The 21,038-nt window shown below is 47.3% G+C and overlaps 3 protein-coding genes across 3 annotated transcripts; 2 read left to right on the top strand and 1 right to left on the bottom strand.

Annotated features, from left to right (window-relative positions):
• The first annotated feature begins 2,938 nt into the window (after positions 1-2,938).
• On the top strand, positions 2,939-5,032 carry LOC128726253 (protein adenylyltransferase Fic). The gene is made up of 2 exons (XM_053820051.1): positions 2,939-4,551; positions 4,620-5,032. Coding segments are annotated over exons 1-2 (1,614 nt in total). The 3' UTR covers positions 4,621-5,032.
• Positions 5,033-5,624: 592 nt separating this feature from the next.
• On the top strand, positions 5,625-8,799 carry LOC128726381 (uncharacterized). Its single transcript, XM_053820186.1, has one exon. The coding sequence runs from the start codon at positions 5,625-5,627 to the stop codon at positions 8,376-8,378; it is 2,754 nt and encodes a 917-aa protein (XP_053676161.1). The 3' UTR covers positions 8,379-8,799.
• A 353-nt stretch (positions 8,800-9,152) lies between these two features.
• Positions 9,153-17,017, bottom strand: LOC128727767 (voltage-dependent calcium channel subunit alpha-2/delta-3). The gene is made up of 14 exons (XM_053821708.1): positions 16,908-17,017; positions 15,480-15,561; positions 15,202-15,408; positions 14,589-15,122; positions 14,387-14,512; positions 13,970-14,323; positions 13,246-13,901; positions 13,033-13,181; positions 12,465-12,967; positions 12,139-12,381; positions 11,952-12,063; positions 11,659-11,872; positions 11,376-11,589; positions 9,153-11,299 (listed from the first exon to the last, which is right to left on the bottom strand). The coding sequence occupies exons 1-14, from the start codon at positions 17,015-17,017 to the stop codon at positions 11,174-11,176; spliced, it is 3,630 nt and encodes a 1,209-aa protein (XP_053677683.1). The 3' UTR covers positions 9,153-11,173.
• Positions 17,018-21,038: the final 4,021 nt, after the last annotated feature.

Here is a 21,038-nt window from a genome sequence, read left to right as displayed (position 1 = left end):
CAACCACTCACAAATCTATTTTTGCGTTATTATTAGACAGACGGGCACATTCCTCCCGTTGCGAATCACTGTTTTTTGTTGGTAAAGCACAGCAACAAAAAAACTACCAAACGTTTCGCGACATGCCGAGGCCACTCATCATGATTTTTACCGGGTGCGGTTTCGACGGCCTCGGGAACGCATTTAAAATTGCCAAAATTTGCTCGAACGCGAGTAACGCAAAAATGTGTCACCTACCAAACAACGTACCTTGGGGTGTTCGTTTACTTACATCTACTCTCATTTTCCACCCATAAAAAGGTAAGGGTAAGTCGTGTCCATCCACCCAAAGCGAGAAGCTGTTACGTAAACAAGTGTATCAAATCTTCGCCACTGTCCGTGCCGTGGTGTGCATGCTCGAGATGGCCGTGTGTTGGTGCCGCTGTTGCACGTCTTTCCCCTTGGCTCACCGTCGCTCTTCAAGCTTCAGTTCACGGCACCTCTCTATTGCTATTGTGCATCGGCAAGTGGCATTCCAGCCATCTCTGTCCGGCGCGAAGCCAACACAGGCACCTTTCGCTGGGCCGACGCAAAGAAGACGATGCACTTCTTTTGCAGCATCCCTCTTTTATCGAGAGGTTGCAACTCTCGCGAAAAACGGTGCCATTCTTGGGTGCGTCTTCGAGGAGATGGAACTGGTTTTGCTTGACCAACAATGGCAATCAAAATGGTACAATTTTGGTGGCAGTTTTTACTGACATAAAGCCACATGGCTCAAAGGGGTTTGTGGGTTTTCCATGCTTGTGTTGTGAGGCATCTAACTTTTCCAGCATTTCTAACGCTAACTAGCCCAACGCATGTGTTTTTCGCTTCGTTCTTTGTTGTCACGACGGTTGTGAATTGTTTTCGAGAAAATTCCACCCACCAAAACCATCGCCCAATGCTGAGCGTGCGTGTGTGCGTGGTGTGTGCAACGAATGCTTACAGAAGAAAAGGAGGTGGAAAGGCGGCTGATTTGCAATGCTATCAGACAATCGAGGCATTTTCTGCTCCTGTTGCACTTACCACTGTAGTCGCCTCCGCCAACCACCCATGCGGGCTGGTAGTAATCGGAGGTTTTGTTCGATTTGCTCGTTGTTATGGTTACTGGTGGCTTTCCTTCGCTCTCCCTTGCTCGCTGTCTCGCTCTTGCGCTCTCTCTCTATCTCTATTGCTTGCTCCTAAGCAACGGACTTTGCTTTCGCTTTTCTTTCTCCGTTGCACGGGCGAAAACTAAACGAACCACGATTGATTGCAGCCGATGCACCAGCAGCATAACCGTACGTAGAGGGAGGTCGAGCCGGAGTGGCCACGGAAAACGCCACACATCGCGGCTGGTGTTGGTGGATTCACAATTCACATTACACAATCTCCCTCGAAAACAACCGTGCAGACAACGCTTTTCAACAACAAAAATGCACCTTACGCTCGGGCAGAATTTTACGCGCACACACACACACTATTCACACACACAAACACACGATACGCGACACATGCACTCGGCGGGACACACGGGTTCACTCGCAAAAACTGCCTTGTTTTCTTTATTTTCGTGCCACAGCCACCCACTGCTTCCGCGGGAGGACGATGACGACGACGGCGGCGGTGGCTACGAATACGGTGATTGTCAAAAACGACGGAATCTGTTTGACATTCATACGGGGAAAAATAGCACCATCTAGCGCTATTTTACACTGCGCCGCGCACGCCACTATTTCCCCCTTTATGCTACTGGCGCGACACGACGGGGCTTTCTTCGATGGGTTGGTGGGATTAAGTGGGAATTCCGGATTCCTCTCTCGCTCTTCTTTTTTTTTCGCGATCAGAATCTCGGACACCTTGGGAACGATTTCGCACCCAGCGCTGCGGTCTTGCGGAACTTCGGGCGATGATTACGTACCCTGGCGTTCGCGCTGGCGTTTTGCGATGCTCTCTACCTTTTCACCCAGTCAATGGCGCTAGGATGGATGGTGCTTTCGAGAACGTACGAAGTGGCGCATAAGGAACGCGCTGAGACATCGATGTTAAATCAAAGGACGCCTAGCTAATAGTATGCAGAAAGGTTCCTATTCACTAAAGATCAAGCACAAACACTTAAACGTTCTCTACAAAGCATCCACGCAGCTTCCACCCACTGATTGTGAAGCACATGGGTAAAGGAACAGCACTGACGGAGAAGTTCATTAGTTACTATCGTTTAGACTCGATGGAAGCAAAATCTCTAGTGCGATACAGCGGAAGAACCTCTTACTTCACTCTTTTGCTATGTCGTTGTAATGGCTTCCAGGTTTACCGTTGCAGAGTTTGGATGGAGAATAGACAACGCTGCAGGTAGACAAGGAAGATCGGGTGTAGAGACCGTGATGAAAGTGAGCGTGTACACTGGTTAGAGGATCAGAGAGACGTCCTCCCTTTACAAGATTTCAAAATAAAATGTTTTCTTTCTCTTGTTGCTAGCGCGAAGGGAAAGAACTGGATGTTTTCTTCATACGGACGCTATTTGACATCTGCCATTGCTGACAGTTACCTAAGCCAACTGGTACTGCGCTCAAACGTCAACGCGCAACCAGAGATAATTTATTACATTTAATAGTAAAACAACGTATTAGTGGTTGACCAATTTCCTCGATTGGTAAGGATCATTACGATGTACAAACTTATTATTTTTGTTCCATCAATTATAAGCTTTTGCTATATCCGGAATACCATAAGGAGCGCGCATACCAGCTGTCAAATTTAGCATAAACAAAAACCACGTCAGGGCGTTTAGTCAGCTGGTAAATTGCGCGAGAATATTCAAACAAAACCAACAAATCTAAGTGATAACGATAGTGAACACGTATACAATCAGTCGTTTTTAAACTTACCTACATAGTATATCGTTCAGTTATCGCACGAGTAGCATGCACCCGGGACAACCATGACTTTCGACATTGAAAGGAAACGTTTGGATCTGTGCTACGCTTTCGGAACAAACGCCAATGGAACCTGCACCAAGGTGAGCGAAAGGAGACGAAGACTAAGCTCTACTTCCTCGGATAAATCTGCGTCGAAACGGCGGAAACGATCCGATAGTGATCCGGATAGTCCTACCAAACAACAATGGCACCATTTTCGTCAGACAAAGTGCAATGTTATCACCATCTTTGCTAGTGGCGCGATATTTTCGTTGACCATGTTTGTGCTGCTGGACTTAGTTCCTTCTCCGTATCATCCCCATCGGCAACCGGACATAAGCCGCGTCAGTTCCGAGGCAGGGCGAGCGCTGTACGCTCCACGCCATCTTCCGGACCAGTCCCTGCTGAGGCTGGCGGATGAATCGCGCGTCATGGAGCCATACTTGCCGGCACGTAAGCTTGCCAATACACCAACGATAGGCAAAGGGTCGGATCAACTAACCAACGAGCAGGAAGCTCTTGGATCTCTTAAAATGGCACTCGAAATGAAACAGCTCGGTAAAGACGACAAAGCGCTGCGATTGTTTCAGCACGCGCTAGCCCTTTCCCCGAAGCATCCGGAAATCCTCACCAAGTACGGAGAATTCCTTGAGCACAACCAGCAGGATGTAGTATCAGCGGATCAGTACTACACACAAGCGCTGACGGTAAATCCGTACTATTCGGAAGCGCTTGCCAACCGGCAACGTACAGCACAGATCGTTGAACAGATGGATGCCAAGCGATTCGAAGCGTTAGATCGGAAACGGGATGCCTTAAGCTCGGTGCATGCATCCAATATGGCACTGAAACGCGCGGAAAAAGAGGCGTATATTCAGCACATCTACCATTCTGTCGGAATTGAGGGCAACACTATGAGCCTCGCACAAACGCGCTCGATTCTTGAGACGCGCATGGCCGTCGACGGAAAGAGCATCGACGAGCACAACGAAATTCTTGGTTTGGATGCTGCCCTGAAATATATCAACGCCACGCTGGTGAACAAAAACGACTACATTACGCTGAAGGATATCCTCGAGATACACCGTCGCGTGCTAGGACACGTGGACCCCATCGAGGGTGGTGAATTCCGGCGGACACAGGTGTACGTTGGAGGTCATATCCCACCCGGACCGGGAGATTTAGCAATCTTGATGGGTCGCTTTGAAAACTGGCTCAATTCGGAGCAAGTATTCTTGATGCATCCGGTCAAGTATGCTGCAATGGCACACTACAAGCTCGTGCACATTCATCCTTTCAGCGATGGCAATGGACGGACATCGCGTTTGCTTATGAACACGTTGCTCATGCGGGCCGGCTACCCGCCAGTAATCATCCAGAAGCAACACCGGCATAAGTATTACAATTATCTGCAGCTGGCCAACGAGGGCGACATTCGCCCGTTCGTGCGTTTCATTGCTGATTGCACGGAACGCACGCTGGATCTGTATCTTTGGGCGACGAGCGGACTGTCCAATCCAATTCCTCTGCTGGCGCAGGAGAACATGGAGGGCATGCCACTCATAAATAGCTTCGCCGACGAAGTCATCGATGGAGGAAGCGGTGCGGGTGATACGATACGAATAGGAGTAATTTGGTAAGTTAAGCCATTGTCTCGTTATTTAATGAATGAATCCGCCTAACTATCTTTTGTTCACCTTGCAGATATTGGCTTCCAGTGGCCCTGGCTGGCTCAGTGGCTTTCGGCGCACAAAACCTGCCGCAATTTACCCGTGTGGAGCGTCTCTTGTTTGTACATATTGTTATTGTATTTTATCCGTTGCTCGTGTATTTTAAAAGCCGTCTTATTTAGTTCTTAAATTATTAACCGTTTTCAAATTCTTCCGTTACTAGTTAGAAATTTGCATTGCGCACTCATAATCTAAATCGTCCGATACGCAGCAAAATAGTAAAATGTGATCTATTAATCCCTACCAAGGAGACTTCAATTGTAGCAAATCATAACGTTCACACATAATTCTACTTTGGCGTGTCCCCGAGTGTGTGATTTATGCCGTAATTTGCAACAGTTGCTATTGCAGTATCTTCTACCAAACAAATGCGATTACATAGTCAATGAAACCACGAATATAAGTCCTATTTTACTGCTGTGATTTTTTTAGAAACTATGATATCAATAGCTCTAAAACGTACAATAAACTAGCAAATTTTTAACTTCAACTTTGTGCTTTGTAATTATAATATTATATAATATAATTTTAACGGGACGTTATCAAATGATTTTATTTTAAGTGATTTTTATACATGAGCAGGTGAATTCAGCTATGCATTGACCTGTAAACCATAAATGCACTAGTGCAATGTTCAAGCAATGAAACGGTTAACCGTTTTGCCAGCTGAAGCGTTTCTAAAGCGTTGCGCGAAATGTCAAACTCGGCACAAATTTCACCTCGTAGCGTCCTATGTGACGTTTTGTTTTCTGTATTTTCGACGCAATTTTGTGATGTTTTCTCATAAATTCAATGCACTAATTCCACCGCGTTAATGTAGTGAATCGTTCACGCACCTACGTTTGAGTGGCGCGCTCGAATATACAACCGGGAACAGTGCATCCAGGGCGTTTGTTTACATCCACGTGCGTGTATTGTTGGCGACCTGTGTTGTTCCGGGCTAACGCGAGGCGTGCATGTTTCTTGGTGGCCGGCAAACATGGGTGCCAGCTCCGCCAGTGCCATCAACATGATGGACACGATGGACGATCACGTCTACTGTAACTCGACCACGGTTACGGTGGCCACCCCCGTCACCGTGACTTCGCCGAGTGCAGTAACGACGTCTATGACTACGACGACGGTGGCATCGTCCCTAGGCGTACCGAAGCCGGCCGTAATGGCTCAACAACCATGCCCTCATGATGATGGCAGCGAGAACCACTATCAACAATCGTCACCCTCGCAGTACTCGCCGTCACCGTCTTCACCCGTTCCATCGATACCGGCGTCTCCCAGACCATCCTCCCCAGTACCAACCGCGTTGGTACCGGTATCATCGGTACGTTCTTCCCCGTTGCCTTCGATGGAAGACGAACCGGTCCTGATAGAAGATGACGATGCGGAGCCCGACGCAGAGCTTGAGGATAACGAACAGGAGGAATACGATGAGGCCGAGAATGAACCTGAGGAGGATTTCGAAAACGATTTCGAATACGAAGAAGATGAGAATGAGAACGAGGATGCGTATGACCACGGGAGTAACAATGGCGAAAGGGACGAAGAAATTCTTAACATTCCCTCGGATAGCGGAGTTCTAACGGACGATCAGCAAGGAGATGAACACGGTGACGCCAGCAGTTCCAGCCAGCTAGAATTGATGGCCGACAAGCGGGAGGCCAAACAGCTGCAGTCGATACTGCTGCTGCACCTTGACCTGATCCAGGAGCAAGGCGACCAGATATTGAGCAAGGACAAGATGATCAACCGGTTAAAGGACGAAAATGATATGTTAAAACATCAGCTTGACGTCGCCAATCGGAATGTTTCGATGATGATTCTGCAACTACGACAAAGCGGGATCCCGTTGCCACTAGAAGTACAGCAGCTATTGCCGCAGCGACCGAAACAGGAAGGCACCGTGTCACCGCTAACGATCCGAAGGCAAATGGAGAATGGACGATTGAAATCGATCATCTTAAAAAACTCCGCATCGCCTCCTTTTGTTTCGTCCACCATCGCGGATGGGCCCATATTCGGGCCCTGTCTGCCGATCCGCAACTCGGAGGTGAGCAGTACTGTTTCGCCAATCAAGGAGGAACTGACGGATGAAATTGTACTGCAACCAGAGGCAGTACAATCACCTTATTACGATGCTGGGGATGACGATGAGGATGAAGACGCAAAAACGGAAAATAACGAAGTTGACGGAGAAATTTTTCTCAACTATTCCAAATCCGACGATGACGAATCTCTTTCGGCCGGTACGAACTATGATTACCAGGAAAATGAAGAAGATGCCCAGGACGAATTGTATAAAGATGAGCAACAGCAGGACCAACAACTTCAGCAGCAGCAACAGCTCCTTTTACTCCAACAACAACCGCATGCGGTATACCAAAATTACGATGGTTTGCAGCACGAAACGATGGAAGAAGCCGACTACGAATCAAACGGAGTGGGTGAGGAAGACAGCCCGATGCCATACGCTAGTGATGATCAATGCGCGTACGATGGCGCACCCATGATGCTCGACGTGAATGCCGTCGAAGTTGCCATGGAAACCAACTCACCCATTTCCCAGGAGTCTCAAGAATCGCAAGATTCACAAATATCGCAGGAGTCGCAAGATTCGCAACAATCGCCGCAGCATGCAGCGGTGGGACCCGGCATGGCAGTGAACGTTCCGTTTGTAGAGAGCACGGTGGGTAGCGAAGGCGACGAACAAGCGGAGGATGATGATTGCAAGGAAAGCGAAGATGATGTCGGCATGGCACAGGCTGCTCAGTCAACGAAGGTAACCAAGGGCAACGGTCGGAATACCATGGGAACGGCATTCGGATGCAGCGCGTCGGGGGAGGGCAGAGTGAACGAAAGGGAAAATCGTGATGGCAGTGGTAGTGGCCCACGCCAGTTTAACCCCACGGTACACTGTCCATCAGGGAACTCGTCCGATGGTAGCATGGCACCCAAACGCAGCAACAAACACACCCCTGCGTACATGGTCACACAGAAGCAGTACGTTAGTTGTAGCTGGAAGGATGACGCTATAACGGCCGAGCTGGAAAAACTGCTCTCAAATGAGGCGGCCGAGCTAGAGATTCCCTCGTGGACCGTTGTCGAAGAACAAGACGACGAGGAAGATCTATCGACGGGCGGACGAGATCGACAAGGGTCGGGCTCGTTCGCCGATGACGAGTCCGTGTCGGCGAGCGAGCCCTCGCGCGAAAACATCAGCGACGAAGCGTACATGAAGCGCCACACAAAGCTAGAAATCGACGAGCGGCGTCGTAAGAAGTGGGACGTGCAGCGGATACGGGAACAAAAGAACATCGAGCGGCTTAAGAAGCGCCAGCTGAAGGACCAACCATCCGAGCAGGAGGCACAAAAAGCGATCACCTCACTGTACCCGACGGTCGAGACGCTCAAGTACATCCAGGTCACGGATGACATGCCGGTGCAGGCCTTTGGGGAGCTCATACCGATGCTCCCGTCGACCGGTGGGTTCTCGCTACCTTGGCACCAGCTGAAACCGGGCCCTTCCTTCGCCAATCCTGCATCCTCCTCCAGTGGCCTGCTGCATCATCACGTGCCGCCTTTACCGGGTCCTTCTGGGAGCGGCAGCACTGGCATAGGCGTTTCCGCGGTTGGCGGTATGCTGCACGAGATGAAAACCAAATTCCTGCACCGACTGGCCCCGAGCATGCAGGCGCAAAAGCAACGATTCACCAAGCGAATCAAGAAGGACCTTTAAATCGGTGGACGGGTACACCACCGATGCAGGCTAAACAGTGTGATGTCATCTTTTTTTTTATTAATCGCTACATAGTTTTATAATACAAACAATTTTTATCTCTTACCGTAAGGACATCGTGGCGCGAGCTCCATGTGAGATCGCCATCAACCAGAGTACATTTATCCGAGTTTCCATCACTGCACTAAGGCCCCAAAGGAAATGTAGTTTTCCTTTTGTTGTATCTTTTTAATTTGAGTTAAAAAATTTGGGGCCACATCCCCTTCCCCTTCCTCTCCCAGCTGCGTCTGTTGTATATGTATGTGCTTTTCGTCGCTGTTACGTGTGTCACGTAGATTGAGGAAATGTTACGTGTATGGATGGAAACTTTTCTGTACTAACAAGAAGGGATGGGCTTGATGGAATGGAAGGCAGATTGTGTTGTAGCAAAACGAATAAACATATAGTTTTAGAACGATGTATAACAATGAAAATCGCTCTAGTTAAAAACATCTAGTTACTGAATGTTGCATTCGAAAACGTTTGGATTTGTCATAGATCATGCTTTCAGAGCTTTTAGTAAGTTAGCTGTGCTTTGCTTTACTATCTTTTAGAAGATGATCGTCAATGTTGGTGGGATAATTTCTCGTCACTTTACAGGATACATACAGCATTGCAAAGTAATTTCTGAGTAATGCTGGGCTAGGCTGAAATATAAAACTAAAATATTAACCTGAAATATGTTACCTTAGGTTGAATCGATTTCAGGCACTTTTTGAAACAAAATTACGGGAAACTTAACTATTTTTTTTATTCTCATAAACCGTGACACAAACACAAAAGTAACAAACACAGTGAAGGAACAACTTGGCATGGTATGCGAGACAAGAGCATCAAACGTGTCCTTGCTCTCCAAATTATCACTAAGACCGCTTTTCCGGCATGTTCACTATGCTGCAGATGAACGAACAATGCAGCTAATGACTTACGAAATGATCGTAGTATAATTTTCTAAGCAATCTTTGCTAGGATAATGAAATATACCGGCTCCGACATCCCTTTTCCGCTCCGTAGAGCGCGCGCGAGTATTAACTGACGTTTTTTTTACAAACTAATATGTCTTGTAACCTGGTCACGTAAATAATTAACGAAAATTATACTAGGACTAGAGCTGGCTACTATAATCTATCTACTCCATTTCACCATTGGCGCGATGTCCGTTGTCCGCACCGAAACTTATTGTGCGATGGTTCAAACTAAACGAGCAAATGTAACTGCCTACTCATAACACTTTGGTAACTATTTCCAAATGAAGAGATTGCTTCTAATGTCTCCTTTCCATTATTGTTAGACATCTGTTTATCGGTTGCCTTCGGAACTTGTTCCAATGTCTTGACCATTTAATTCGATCTTGCCTGCTTTTTGCTACCTCTGTTGAAGTCTATTGTTTTAACTGTATTCTAGTAGCAGTTGGTGTTTCCATTTTACTCATGTTGAATATCGATTATTATTGTTTTTTGTTTGTTTTTGTTACTACTGATTGTTATAATGTTCTGTATATAGGTGGAAATTCCATTTGGCGGAGGGAATACTAACGTACAATAACGTCTTTTGGCAATATTGTAGAAAAATAAACAAAGCATGCCCTGCAAAGAGTGACCATGTGTATGGACTGTACGAAAGATTAGCTAGTACTGGGTAGGCTGTGAGACCAAAGAGGTCTACATAATTCTTGTCAAACTGGTAAATAGTGGCATAAACTCTTGCTCTAGAAGATCCATTAAAAACATATCAAAGATTTGAAACAATTAAATAAATACAGAGTCAGTATAAATTCTTCTACCGCTCGGTCACGTTCTGGAAAGTCCTAGAAACTAACAGGATGCTAAGCTCAATTTTGCGACTTTCAACTTCCAGAATGGTTTATCGTAACAAACACAGCTTTAAAGCTCTTCTGGTTAAGAATAGGTTCCGATTGTGTTTTTTTGATTGAAAGCTTTCGTCTCAGCCTCGTAAAAAGTAAACTCCTCGCCTCTGTCGATGGGTGTTACGATTCTAACAATCCACAGTTATAAAAGGAAAGTAATAGAGCATCCTCCCCGAAGTGCATTATTATCGCAAACCAATGTCGATCTGCTCTCTAACATCTCTTATACAAATTTTCCTACATTAAAGTTAACGTGTGCTACAAACAAACAGGCACCCACCAGTTACGCCGAACGGTGCTCTCATTGTCTATTCCTAGTATCCGACATAAATCTCTTCATATTTCATCGCTGGATGGATGGAGAAGGTGGATGGCGTTCCTGGTGTACAGTAAAACGGTTGTACGATAAAGAGTTTGAGGCAAGAGTATTCCCAGTGCCAGTAGCTACTAGCCAGCGGTCACGTGGCGCTAGTAGTCTTTCGGAAAGGATGGTCCATACGTCCAGTACGTGGCCGGATTCTAGGTGAACCCCGGTGGCTAGCTGATTACATTGTTAGTCTCACAAGTTAACACGTGTTTTTTTGTTGTAGTTGACTCCTCTATCTTATCCCCCTACAAAAGTGTGTCTTCATTCAACAAAGTTAAGGTGTACGGTTCCGTGGGTACACACGTGTGTTCGTCGAATAAGATTAGTATTACCTGATCCACGGTTTCGGGCGTGTTTCGAAATGTTTCAAAAATCACAAAACATCACGCGAGGTGCACGCACTCTACAGTCATAGTCTTCGGTGATCAGGGAAAAGGTGGCTCTAGCTAAAGGGGCAACCCTCACGCCACGTGCGTGCGTGCGATCGTACAAAATGGTACTTGGTTACGTTTTCAAATCGTTCTACATTAAAATTGGATTAGCGTTTTGGGCACATCGATATAACAACAGTGATACAATAGTCGATATCACTACAGTCAGTTGAATGGTTAGGCGGGATCCACTGCCACACTGGGCAACCAGTTCTTCCTGTGGGGCAAAATAAGTGAAGGTCGAATGAGCCGATGGAGGCGCCCAGTTACTTACGCGCAGACGGGTTACTTACGTCCGGATGATCGGTGTAACATTCTTCCAGTCGACGGCGGGGTAAAAAGTTCAGCTTCGTCTTCACACACGGTAGTGCCTCCGACTCGTTATGGTAGATCACCTCGGGTTGGGCTGATAGCACCACCTTTTCAACCTTGTACTCGTTCTCCACAATTACCATCATTAGGTTCGATCGCGGGATGCGTTTAGCAAAGTACGGCTGATACAAAAGGCTACAATGTGATGAGGGAAAAGAGATGAAAGTTAGACACTAGCCGAGAGTTGATTTTCAAGCCTCTTACTCTTCCAATGCCGATGGTGGAGGCTCGTAGAAGAAGCCTTCTCCCTTGATGAATTTCTCCTGCTGCATTACGTACAGGTTTGACTTCTTATCACACGGTTCGTATACAATCTCCTTCTTGATCTCTTTCGGTCGGTTGAAGTATTCCTCCTCTTCGTCGACGTGGATCTTTTTCGGCTTGGAAGGACGCGTATCGTCGTAGTCGTCGTACTCATCTGGAAGCACACACATACACGTGGTTGGTTTACGGTCCAAAGGATATTTTGCGCCTAACCGCTAACCAGACACACTTACGTCCAAAGTAATCAGGACTGGGTATGCCGTGCACCCAAAAGTCGAACCGCGACAACATAATTGCGATCTCTGCGATCATCCACTTAAGGCCCAACATCACAAGGCGCATGGGCTGAAAAAGAGAACCACCGAAACACGTGGGTAAATCATCGTGCAAATTTACACCAAATTGCATTCAGAAACCTACATGCATCAACGCCATCGCGTCGTTTTCCACAACCCGCTCGTATTCACACAAACCCTGCAGATCGAACACGGTGATCATGTTGAAGATTTCCTTATCCACCATCGATTGCATGATCGCACCTTCGATCTCACCAAAGAACCGTCCCGTGTGGTTGGACGTTTCTGATAGCACCACATACCCGTTGTTGTCGATGACGTAGCAATCACGCGACTCAGAAGCACACGTTTCAATGCATCCGTCACACTGGAAAATGAGTCGGAAAATTACCAACAAACTCACAACTTCGTTCTTTCCACCGAAGATGGCTATTTCACACTCGAACTTACCGTCGTCTTGGACGTGATCTCCATAAACCGCTCGTACATAAGCGAGTGCGTGAATTGGAACCCTGTAACACACCCCGGTGCCTCTAAGCCGCCATCGCGGGGAAATATCGCCATACTAGCCGTCACCTTCAGCTCCCCATCCTCAGGAGGATCCGATTCATGTGGCACCGAGTACACGAAGCTCTTCGGATCGATCTTGTGCTGCAGGATCGCACTACGATACCACGTTTCATCGATCGCCTTCTTGTGGTAATCACCGAACTCACTATCCGTATCAACTTCCACCTCACCAAAGATGAACTGCCACCTCGTCAGACCGCTCATCGTGGCCACAAACCGCAACGTGGCGTTGTACATCTCGATGATCTTACGCTCATTTTCGTTTTCAAACTCCCAGTTTCGATAGCTGTTGTTGGTAACCTTCGCGTCGAAGATGAGCAGCTCCACGAGCTCCTTGTTGCAGTAGTACGCATCGTCGTCGAGCGTTTTACGGCCACAGTTGGCTGCCAAAAGGGACAGTAGTTATTAGCGAGAGATTTGAGAAGCCCAAGAGCACGATTCCACTTACGACCGTCGGACTCCTTCTCATTTCCGTCGGGCTCGTACTGTTGAGACCATTTCCAGGTTGGTTCGTACAAGCGGTTTAGGAAATGGCGCAGCTCATCTTCAGGCTCTTTAAACTCGTGACCCTCAAGGTAATGGTACTTGCAGTAGACCCTAAAAATGGATCAACAACACGCTGTTGTAATATCCCACACCCAAGAAACGACGTTCAACGTACCACTCGGGATGCACCTTCCAATTGTCACCGACGAAGAAATCCGAGATGTTCAGCCCCATATGCTGGTTGCGCTTGATCTCATCACCCACCTTAATCCAGGTACTGCCATAATCATGCGGCAGGACCAACCCCAGCGAGAAAGGTGTGTTCTCGAGTGGTGCATAGTAGTAGTCCTGATACTCAAGCGAAACGCGCCTCATCTTGTCGTAGTGGAATCGCACAGGCAACTTGGTCATGTTGCCGAACCTCGAGTAGACGAGATTCTGTCGCAGCTCCAGGATCAGCGGACTCATCTCCCGTCCGGTCATGTCTTCCACCAACCGGGTGATGTTCTCGTCGTAGATCTGTTCAATCTCAGTCAGATCGATACTGTTGTAGTTCTCCTTCAGTCGCCCGTTCGAGACGGGTCGAAGATCCGGGTGCATCAGTACGTATCCGTTGTTACTGACGATGAACGAGTACCCATTGACACCGAGCTTGTACGGGAGTGTCAACTCGTCCAGATCCTCGACAGGGATGTCTGTTCCGGCCACACCAAGCAATCGGGCCGTTCGCGTTTCATTGTAGTGATTGGCTTTCCGATCGAACGCCGGTGCACCGACAGCTATCAGCAGTCTTGGGGGTTCATCATCGTCTGCTTCCGTAAGCAAGTTTTCCTATGGAGGAGTCAAATCGTTAAACGATCACGTGCGAGGATCATTTCCATTCTTTCACACATACTTACCGCCGTATCGGTGAAGGCATGTGTCCACGTTGGGGGATGTTCAACACCCTGCAGCACCAACGGGGTAGCTATAACTGTGACGTACTTTAACACTTCCTCTTGCACTTCATCCAACGATTGGATGTGAGAGTAGTAGCCACGGTTCAAGCAAGCCATCCACTGAATTTCACGAACCTTCGTCACCTCACGGCCTAACAGGTAGGTGAACACACGCACCGGAATCTTTGTCCCATTCTCGAACCAGTTGTACGCCTCGAACACTTCCGTGATGTTGCTCGGAACACCGTCGGTGATGAGCATGATGGCCTGGTTGCATCCACTGACCGACTCGTTACAACGGCGTATTTCGCGGTACTGAAAAGACATGTTTTGAATAGAGTATGTCGAGGTCCCAGAGCATGACCGAGTTCTAGTTACCTTCTGAAGAAGCTCAAATGCAGCAACAAATGCCTTCTTCACATTGGCGTATCCTTCCGGAAGAAGCTCTCGTACGTATTCGTTAAAGAATCGCATATTTTCCGGAGTTGCCTGAACTAGCATATCCTGGTTTGGGGAGAACCAATCAAGGGAGAGATAATCACAAAAATGCACTCAACACTAATTTCCACCTTGGACCTACCTCGAAGCAAGGAATCAACGGTTCTACGTCGTTCGAGTATTTGTAAATGTTGATAAAGTCATTGTTCGAAAACGTATCGAGAATACTCTTCACCGTCAGCTGCGCGATGTAGTTCCGGTAGCCTGTCATTGAGCCGGAGTTATCCAGCAGGATGACGATATCCTTGGAACACGTGGCCGTCTCGATGTACCACGATCGCTTGCGGCAATCGAACGTGTCCACGTGCTCGCGATTCCACTCCAGGGCCGGATAGTGACGCAGCATACCCGTGTACGAACCAAAATACTGCCACGAAAGTGCCGGATCGGAGTTGTAGTTCTGCACGAACACATCGTCCAGCGATTCTGACCACTGGAGTGCCTCCAAAACCCACGGATAGCGATCGTATACGTTTTGTGGGACATGCACCGAGCTGTACGACGTGTTGACCGAAATGTTGAAAAAGTGTGTGTCCGGATTGAGCGACATGTTCTGATACATCCAGGCGTTCTCCAGCAGTGTCTCTGGGATCTCAGGCTCAGGTCGGCCATCAATCTATGGAGGATGAGAAAACAAATCATAGGTCACATTGTGGAGTACTTCATACATTGGAAGACCTTGTTTGGATGCTTACGTTTGAGTATTTGCTGGAATAGTACGAGAAGTTGTCCGCAAGCGTTTCGTTGTACTCAAACTGCTCCGACAACTCCTCAGCCAGATTAATGATGCACTTGATGGCGTCCATCTTGCGGATGAACATGAGACCAACGTTTTCCACGATCGATTGTATCAACGACGTACCGTTCTTGGGCTCTACCCGCGCATTGTAGGCTTTGTATTTCTGAAATTGGAAAGTGACGATGCCTCTGTAATCCACTGGACGCATTGAGCTCCATTTCACCTGCAACTAACCGCCGTAATTTCCGTCGCTTTCGTCATCGTTTGTGCCAGATCCCAGAGCTCCTCGCCGAAGTTCTCGGCCCATTTTGCCATGCTGCACGTGGTAGGCAGAGGTCAACGTAAGCGCGACGGTGAAGATATGTGACGAATATGATGTGCCCAAATCGTGATAGAGGGGTGAAAAAAAGGTAAGCATGGCGGTGTACCGCCACGGCCATTAACGAGGAGGTGAATGGGTCAGCTTTCGATTATGATAAATGGGAGATGTACGGAATGTTTGACGGCACGAAAGCCAGGATCGGCCGAACAACCATACGTCGAACGTATAATTGCATCTCACAGTGGTTATCTTATTGATTTTAATGTATACTGCTGAGTGCATCTTGCTTAAATTATGTTGAACAAATGCGAAATTTGTGTGAGATATCTTAAACCTTCAGACACCGAAACTGAAGTGCCTTAAACAAAGTTTAAAGTATCGTAAGATTCATATTTCAAACTTCGATAAAGATAAATTGTTTTCATGATATTTTGTTCTAAACAGATATTCTACTTCCGCTAAACCATCTGATATTATAGTTAAGTAATTTTTCAATAATACTTTAATATAAAAATTAATCTCAATTCTATATTATTAATTGTTTATGATTTTCCTTCTATTGCTTATTTTTTAAGCAATAAAAATATCTTGCTTGCTTGCAGCAAATGGTTTATGAGCATGTTTATCTATACGATTGTTGTTAAAAGCTCCAAAACATTTCTTAACGAACCAACAAAATACAATGCAAGCGATTCTCTGCGCACGCCCGACGTGCACGTGTCGTGTAACCGGAGGCGAAATGACGAAGGATCCGGCATTAGGACACGGGGCGCGTGTGTTGACAAACAAAAATTCCGCCGACCTCAGCCGGCATCTTAAGTGTGCCCACGCCCTCCCACTTCCATCCACGCGCACCTCACCAACCCATCGTCAGCGACGAAATGGATCGTGTTGCGCGCGGTTTACCTGCTGACAACGCAAAACAAACCGAGCACGTGCTTACGCGGGAAAGCGCATGGATGCCAGAAGCGTATGGGGCGTAAAAAAGAGAAAGAGAGAGAGAGAGAGAGCAAGAGAGTGTCGGTGGACACGAGCAAGAGCAAAGCGTGGAGCTGTTGGTCGTACGTCTCAAAATAGCATCCCCTTTCGTTAAGTTTTTCCCCACCGGCTGCACGCACTGCCCTGCCGGACAGGAGAATCCACAGGCTGGTTCGCTTTTCGCAGCGCCAACATGACAGCGAGGGAATATTTTCATCTCACCAGATGAGCTGTCAACACGGAAGCAACGCACGGGCGATTCCCTGTCAAAGTTGGGTGGAAAATGCAAAATTTTCCCCCAATTCCGGCCCATTTCGGGCTCGGGGCAACGTTTTGCTTCTATTTCCTCCGCGGCTACTCACATTTCCGTCTCGACCGAGGCACTGACGGGCTGGTCGGGTAATTTTATCCATAAAAGGAAGACGATGCTGCCGAGCAGAAACTTCCTGCCAGCAGTCCCGGGAAGTCGCATCCTGGGGGCAGCAGATTTATCCCCAGCACTCGCGAGGCTAGCTCGACTTTTCCAGCCCCGCCCGAGACACACTAACTCTACCGAAGCACTAGCGAAGCGAAAAGAAAACTGATGCGGCCGCTCGCTAGCTGCACCTCATAACGAACGACGGCGCGTACGACGTGCTGCCGTCGTCGGAGGCAAATCGGAAAATGTAGCCTCCCGTTGGAACGCACAGCCCCCACAGCACACCATACGCGAAGGTGACGAACGCGAGCGAATGCCGCGGGTTTCCGGGGGGGTTTTCCACTCAATCCCTTTTTTGCTTTTCCTCGATTGTGAGTCACCACCGACGGTGCTTCGCGACACTACCGAGCTCAGGCACGACGTTCTACTGACTGTGAGGTGCTCGCGTTTGCACTGGCCGAGTGGGGTGATGAAAAGTTAACGAAGAATTTTCCACCGCTTTCCCAGAACACGGTGGGGCCATGCGTACACGCAGCTGTCAAACGCGATGCAACGAGTGGGTTTTGTTTGTTTGGCTGCATGGCTGGCGCATGGCTTGCTCCTTTTCGATTCAAATGCGCTGTTACATTGCATTCGGTGGGAAAAATTTTCCAACTCACGTAGGGTTGGAGATTTCAACTCGATAATGGAACAATCTTCAAGTCGGTTTGAAATATTAAAGAAATATTTTCTTAAAAAAGATAGCAAGGAGCATTTCAAATCATTGATCAATCAATCAGGAAAATGCTTGGTAAGAAGTAACAATTAATCAGCTTGAATGAAAGCATGTCTTTATAATTAAAAGCTTTCGTTGATCCTTCGTTAACCGAGTCAGCCCGGGATAAGGCTCACAGATGCTGTTGGGAGGAAATGCCTTTCAGTCCAGAAACAATTATACAAATTTCAATACTGATGATACTGATCCTTCGTAACAGGTAGCCAATAATTCAAGGCAAGCAGCTAATCAATTACATTAATTTTTTTTTAATTTAAACTAAAACTTTTTAAAGATCTGCTCAGAAACACACAATTGAACGATTTCTTTTGCAGTGGCTTTCGTGATTTGAGATATAAGTATAATTGTGCTCTTAAACATACTCTATCGAGGATTTCTCGACGTGACGCAACAAAATCGCGTGATTCATGCCGTTTAATGATTTGAACTCACGATCGCTCGCGATCTGCTATGGTCTGGCATATGCCGGTTTGATCGTTCAATTCCATCAAATGTGCCAATATGCATCCAAGATGAACTAGGTCAAGACCCGGTCTTTATTAAGTGCTTCTGGTTGTTGAATAGATCGCAACCCGTTCCTAGAATCAAACTCACTGATTCATCGCCCACCACCAGCCCGCTACCCAGCGGCTCCTAGCGGCTTCAATCCCGAAGCAATTATGCCTCCGCAGGAAAAATGAAGTTTGGCACACAATTGATGAGTGCCATAAATTTAAAATTACAATAAAAATCATCAAACTTTCGCAAACGGTGCCGAAAATTGATTACCTCTGGGCTTGTTCCTGCCTCCCAAAACTCCCCCTTTCCCCTAACTGCGCCCAGTACACGCAGCCGGGATCGAGAAGGTCACCAGCATAAACCCCATCCTCGCTGCTTCGCTAACCCTAGCTCGTAAATTGTGCGTCCTTCAGTGCCGCCAGCCTCTTATCTATGATGCCGCTGGAATCTATTAACCGTAGAGGTCTACCGAGAAATTTGCAAACATAGCAAGAGCACAAGGACCCGTGAGAGTGAGTGTGGTCTGCGCGAAACCCGCTCCAGAGCTCGTGATAAATTGGAGGAGCCGACTTTGGTGATTTGTCTCGCAAGAGCTCGGTTCGGTGGCCTACCACGCGGCAGGATCATATCCCGACCGATAGAGAGAGAGATGGAGAGAAAGTGTCCAATGCCGCGAGTATGACCTTCACAAATTAGTTGTCAAAACAGAAATCATGTGACTCGTTGCGGGATGCCGACGTACCCGGCTATCAGCTGGTTCGATCTCACGTCTGGGGTTGGGATTTTGAGAATCTTTTTTTTTTCCTTTTTTTGTACTCTAAAAGGATCTTGTCGTGAGGCTCGTAAAGGTTTCCGTTGGTTTTCTAAAATTCTAAGCGTTAATATGGAAGAGGGTGTAAATTATTAAACTTTTCAACAAACAAACTGGAAAAAAAATGTTTGAAAAATCAATTTTAGCTATGATTAATCTATCTTAGTTAAATATATTTAATATGAAGTATATTTAAATACCTAACAAATAGTCCTTTCTACTAATCATAATTAATTGCAGAGCTTCCCAAGACATCCGCTATTTGAACAAAACTTAAGTAAATTATTCATCCTTTCCCTGCCAGCCGAGCAGGCTTGATCCTTTTATTTATTTCTGAATTCTCGAGAGAGCAACCATGTCCTGCCGGTCTCAGCTTTCGAGAGGCTGCATCTCTGCGTTCTCTTTCTCTTCTCTCTTGCCACGAGAGCTGGAGCTTCTGAGCGAGTCCGTTGCGGCTTTCGAAAGCAAAATCGGCCCCCGAGTAAAGCCATCAGCACCAGCACCAGCAGAAGAGCAATCGAACTGCAGAATGTGGCCACGAAACCGGAGCAAATGTTTCCGCGACCCAATAGGTGGCTGGGAGTTGGCCTGTTTTTTACGCGAGCTGTCTGCCAAGGGCGAGCCTTCGGAACCGAACAGCATCCCGCTCTCGACGGCAAAAGCTCGGTGTAGCACGTTATTATTCTTCCGAGAATGCTCATTCTAGGTCGGCATTGCTGTACCAGTAGAGCGGTGTATCGATGGTCCCACCCTCTTGGCTGCAATACAACGGTTCATCACCCTAAAGGATGTTGTTCTAAACACGACCCAGCCGTCTCTCAAATACAACGATCTCGTGGATGGTTTCATCCGCGCGTAGTACGTCCACCATGACGTGGCGAAACGTGGCTACCGACTGTGACTTTCCACCATCGCGAATTTCACCCTCGAAACTGGAGCTAGCAGTTATTAACCCATCCCGGGATCGATAAACGATCGATCACGAGTGGTTGCGAAATACGCGCCTTGCCACGAGCTCGGTACGGGCCGTGATGTGGCGTGTTGGGAAGGTTACGCTAAGCGACGGTTCCAGTTTCCAAACGGTCAAGTGGGCCGGTACCGTCTCAATTACGGGCGAAAGGCGAACCATCTGACCCAGCGAACCCGAAAGCAATCCTAACTGGCGCTAGCGGTGTAATTACCCTCTTCTAGTTCTTCTAGACTGGTTAAGCTTCGTTTGGTCGCCCTAGCGCAGTGGTGTCGGACTCGAAGAGATGCCACTTTGCGTGTTTATTTGATGCACTTTAACTATGAGCTGTGAGGGTGTTATTCTATTTACACGATTGATTTTAGTAAATATCTATCATCTTTGTTGAATTTCAATAACATTTTCAATAACTCTTTCACAATTGAGCAGTTAAAAGAGGTAATTGTCTTCAGAACTAGTTCAGCTTTTTGCCATTATTACCTAAAATATGGAATGACCACAACTTTCTCATAAACAATCACATTTTTATAACTCAAAAGTTTATAAAAAAATATTTATAAAATATCAATTACTATGCATGTTCCAGTTGTACAGCTGTGAACAATAAAAACGAGCTTTCGGCACTTCGAAAAGCATCCTTTTTTAATGCACACGCAGTAGGCCACAGGATCCCACCGAATTTCCCGGGGTCACGTTTGACGTCCCTGCTCTCAGGTGTGTATGTGGCTCCGCTCAGAGCCAGACCGGCAGTCCAAGAGGTCCAAAAAAGCTCAATCGTGTATGCGGGTGTAGAGCCACAGCCGTGGTTCGATGCTCCACGCCAGAAAGAGCCCAAAAACCGTACCCCGTGAGCTGGAATGGACGGCAAAACGAGAGCACACGCCACTGCACGCATGCAGCAAAAGAGAACAATAGCGAGAGAACGAGAGAAGCACGCGCAAAACAGAGAGCGAGAAAGAGAACGGCTAGGGTGAAATTCGCGGCCGACCCATTCCGTGGCTCCGTCGATTGCGGAAGAAGCCAC

This window comes from Anopheles nili, chromosome 3 (genome assembly GCF_943737925.1).
Source record: "Anopheles nili chromosome 3, idAnoNiliSN_F5_01, whole genome shotgun sequence".
Taxonomy (NCBI): domain Eukaryota; kingdom Metazoa; phylum Arthropoda; class Insecta; order Diptera; family Culicidae; genus Anopheles; species Anopheles nili.
Note: the sequence above shows the minus strand (reverse complement) of the source record. Positions and strands in the feature narration are given on the sequence as shown.

Excerpts from the sequence above, each read along its gene's own strand:
- LOC128726253 (XM_053820051.1), top strand. The coding sequence starts at position 2,939 with ATGACTTTCGACATTGAAAGGAAACGTTTGGATCTGTGCTACGCTTTC.
- LOC128727767 (XM_053821708.1), bottom strand. The coding sequence starts at position 17,017 with ATGCGACTTCCCGGGACTGCTGGCAGGAAGTTTCTGCTCGGCAGCATC. Across the intron at positions 14,513-14,588 it reads CGTTGATTCCTTGCTTCGAG|GATATGCTAGTTCAGGCAAC; the intron begins GTAGGTCCAAGG and ends TCCCCAAACCAG. Across the intron at positions 12,382-12,464 it reads AGATCACGTCCAAGACGACG|TGTGACGGATGCATTGAAAC; the intron begins GTAAGTTCGAGT and ends CTCATTTTCCAG.
- LOC128726381 (XM_053820186.1), top strand. The coding sequence starts at position 5,625 with ATGGGTGCCAGCTCCGCCAGTGCCATCAACATGATGGACACGATGGAC.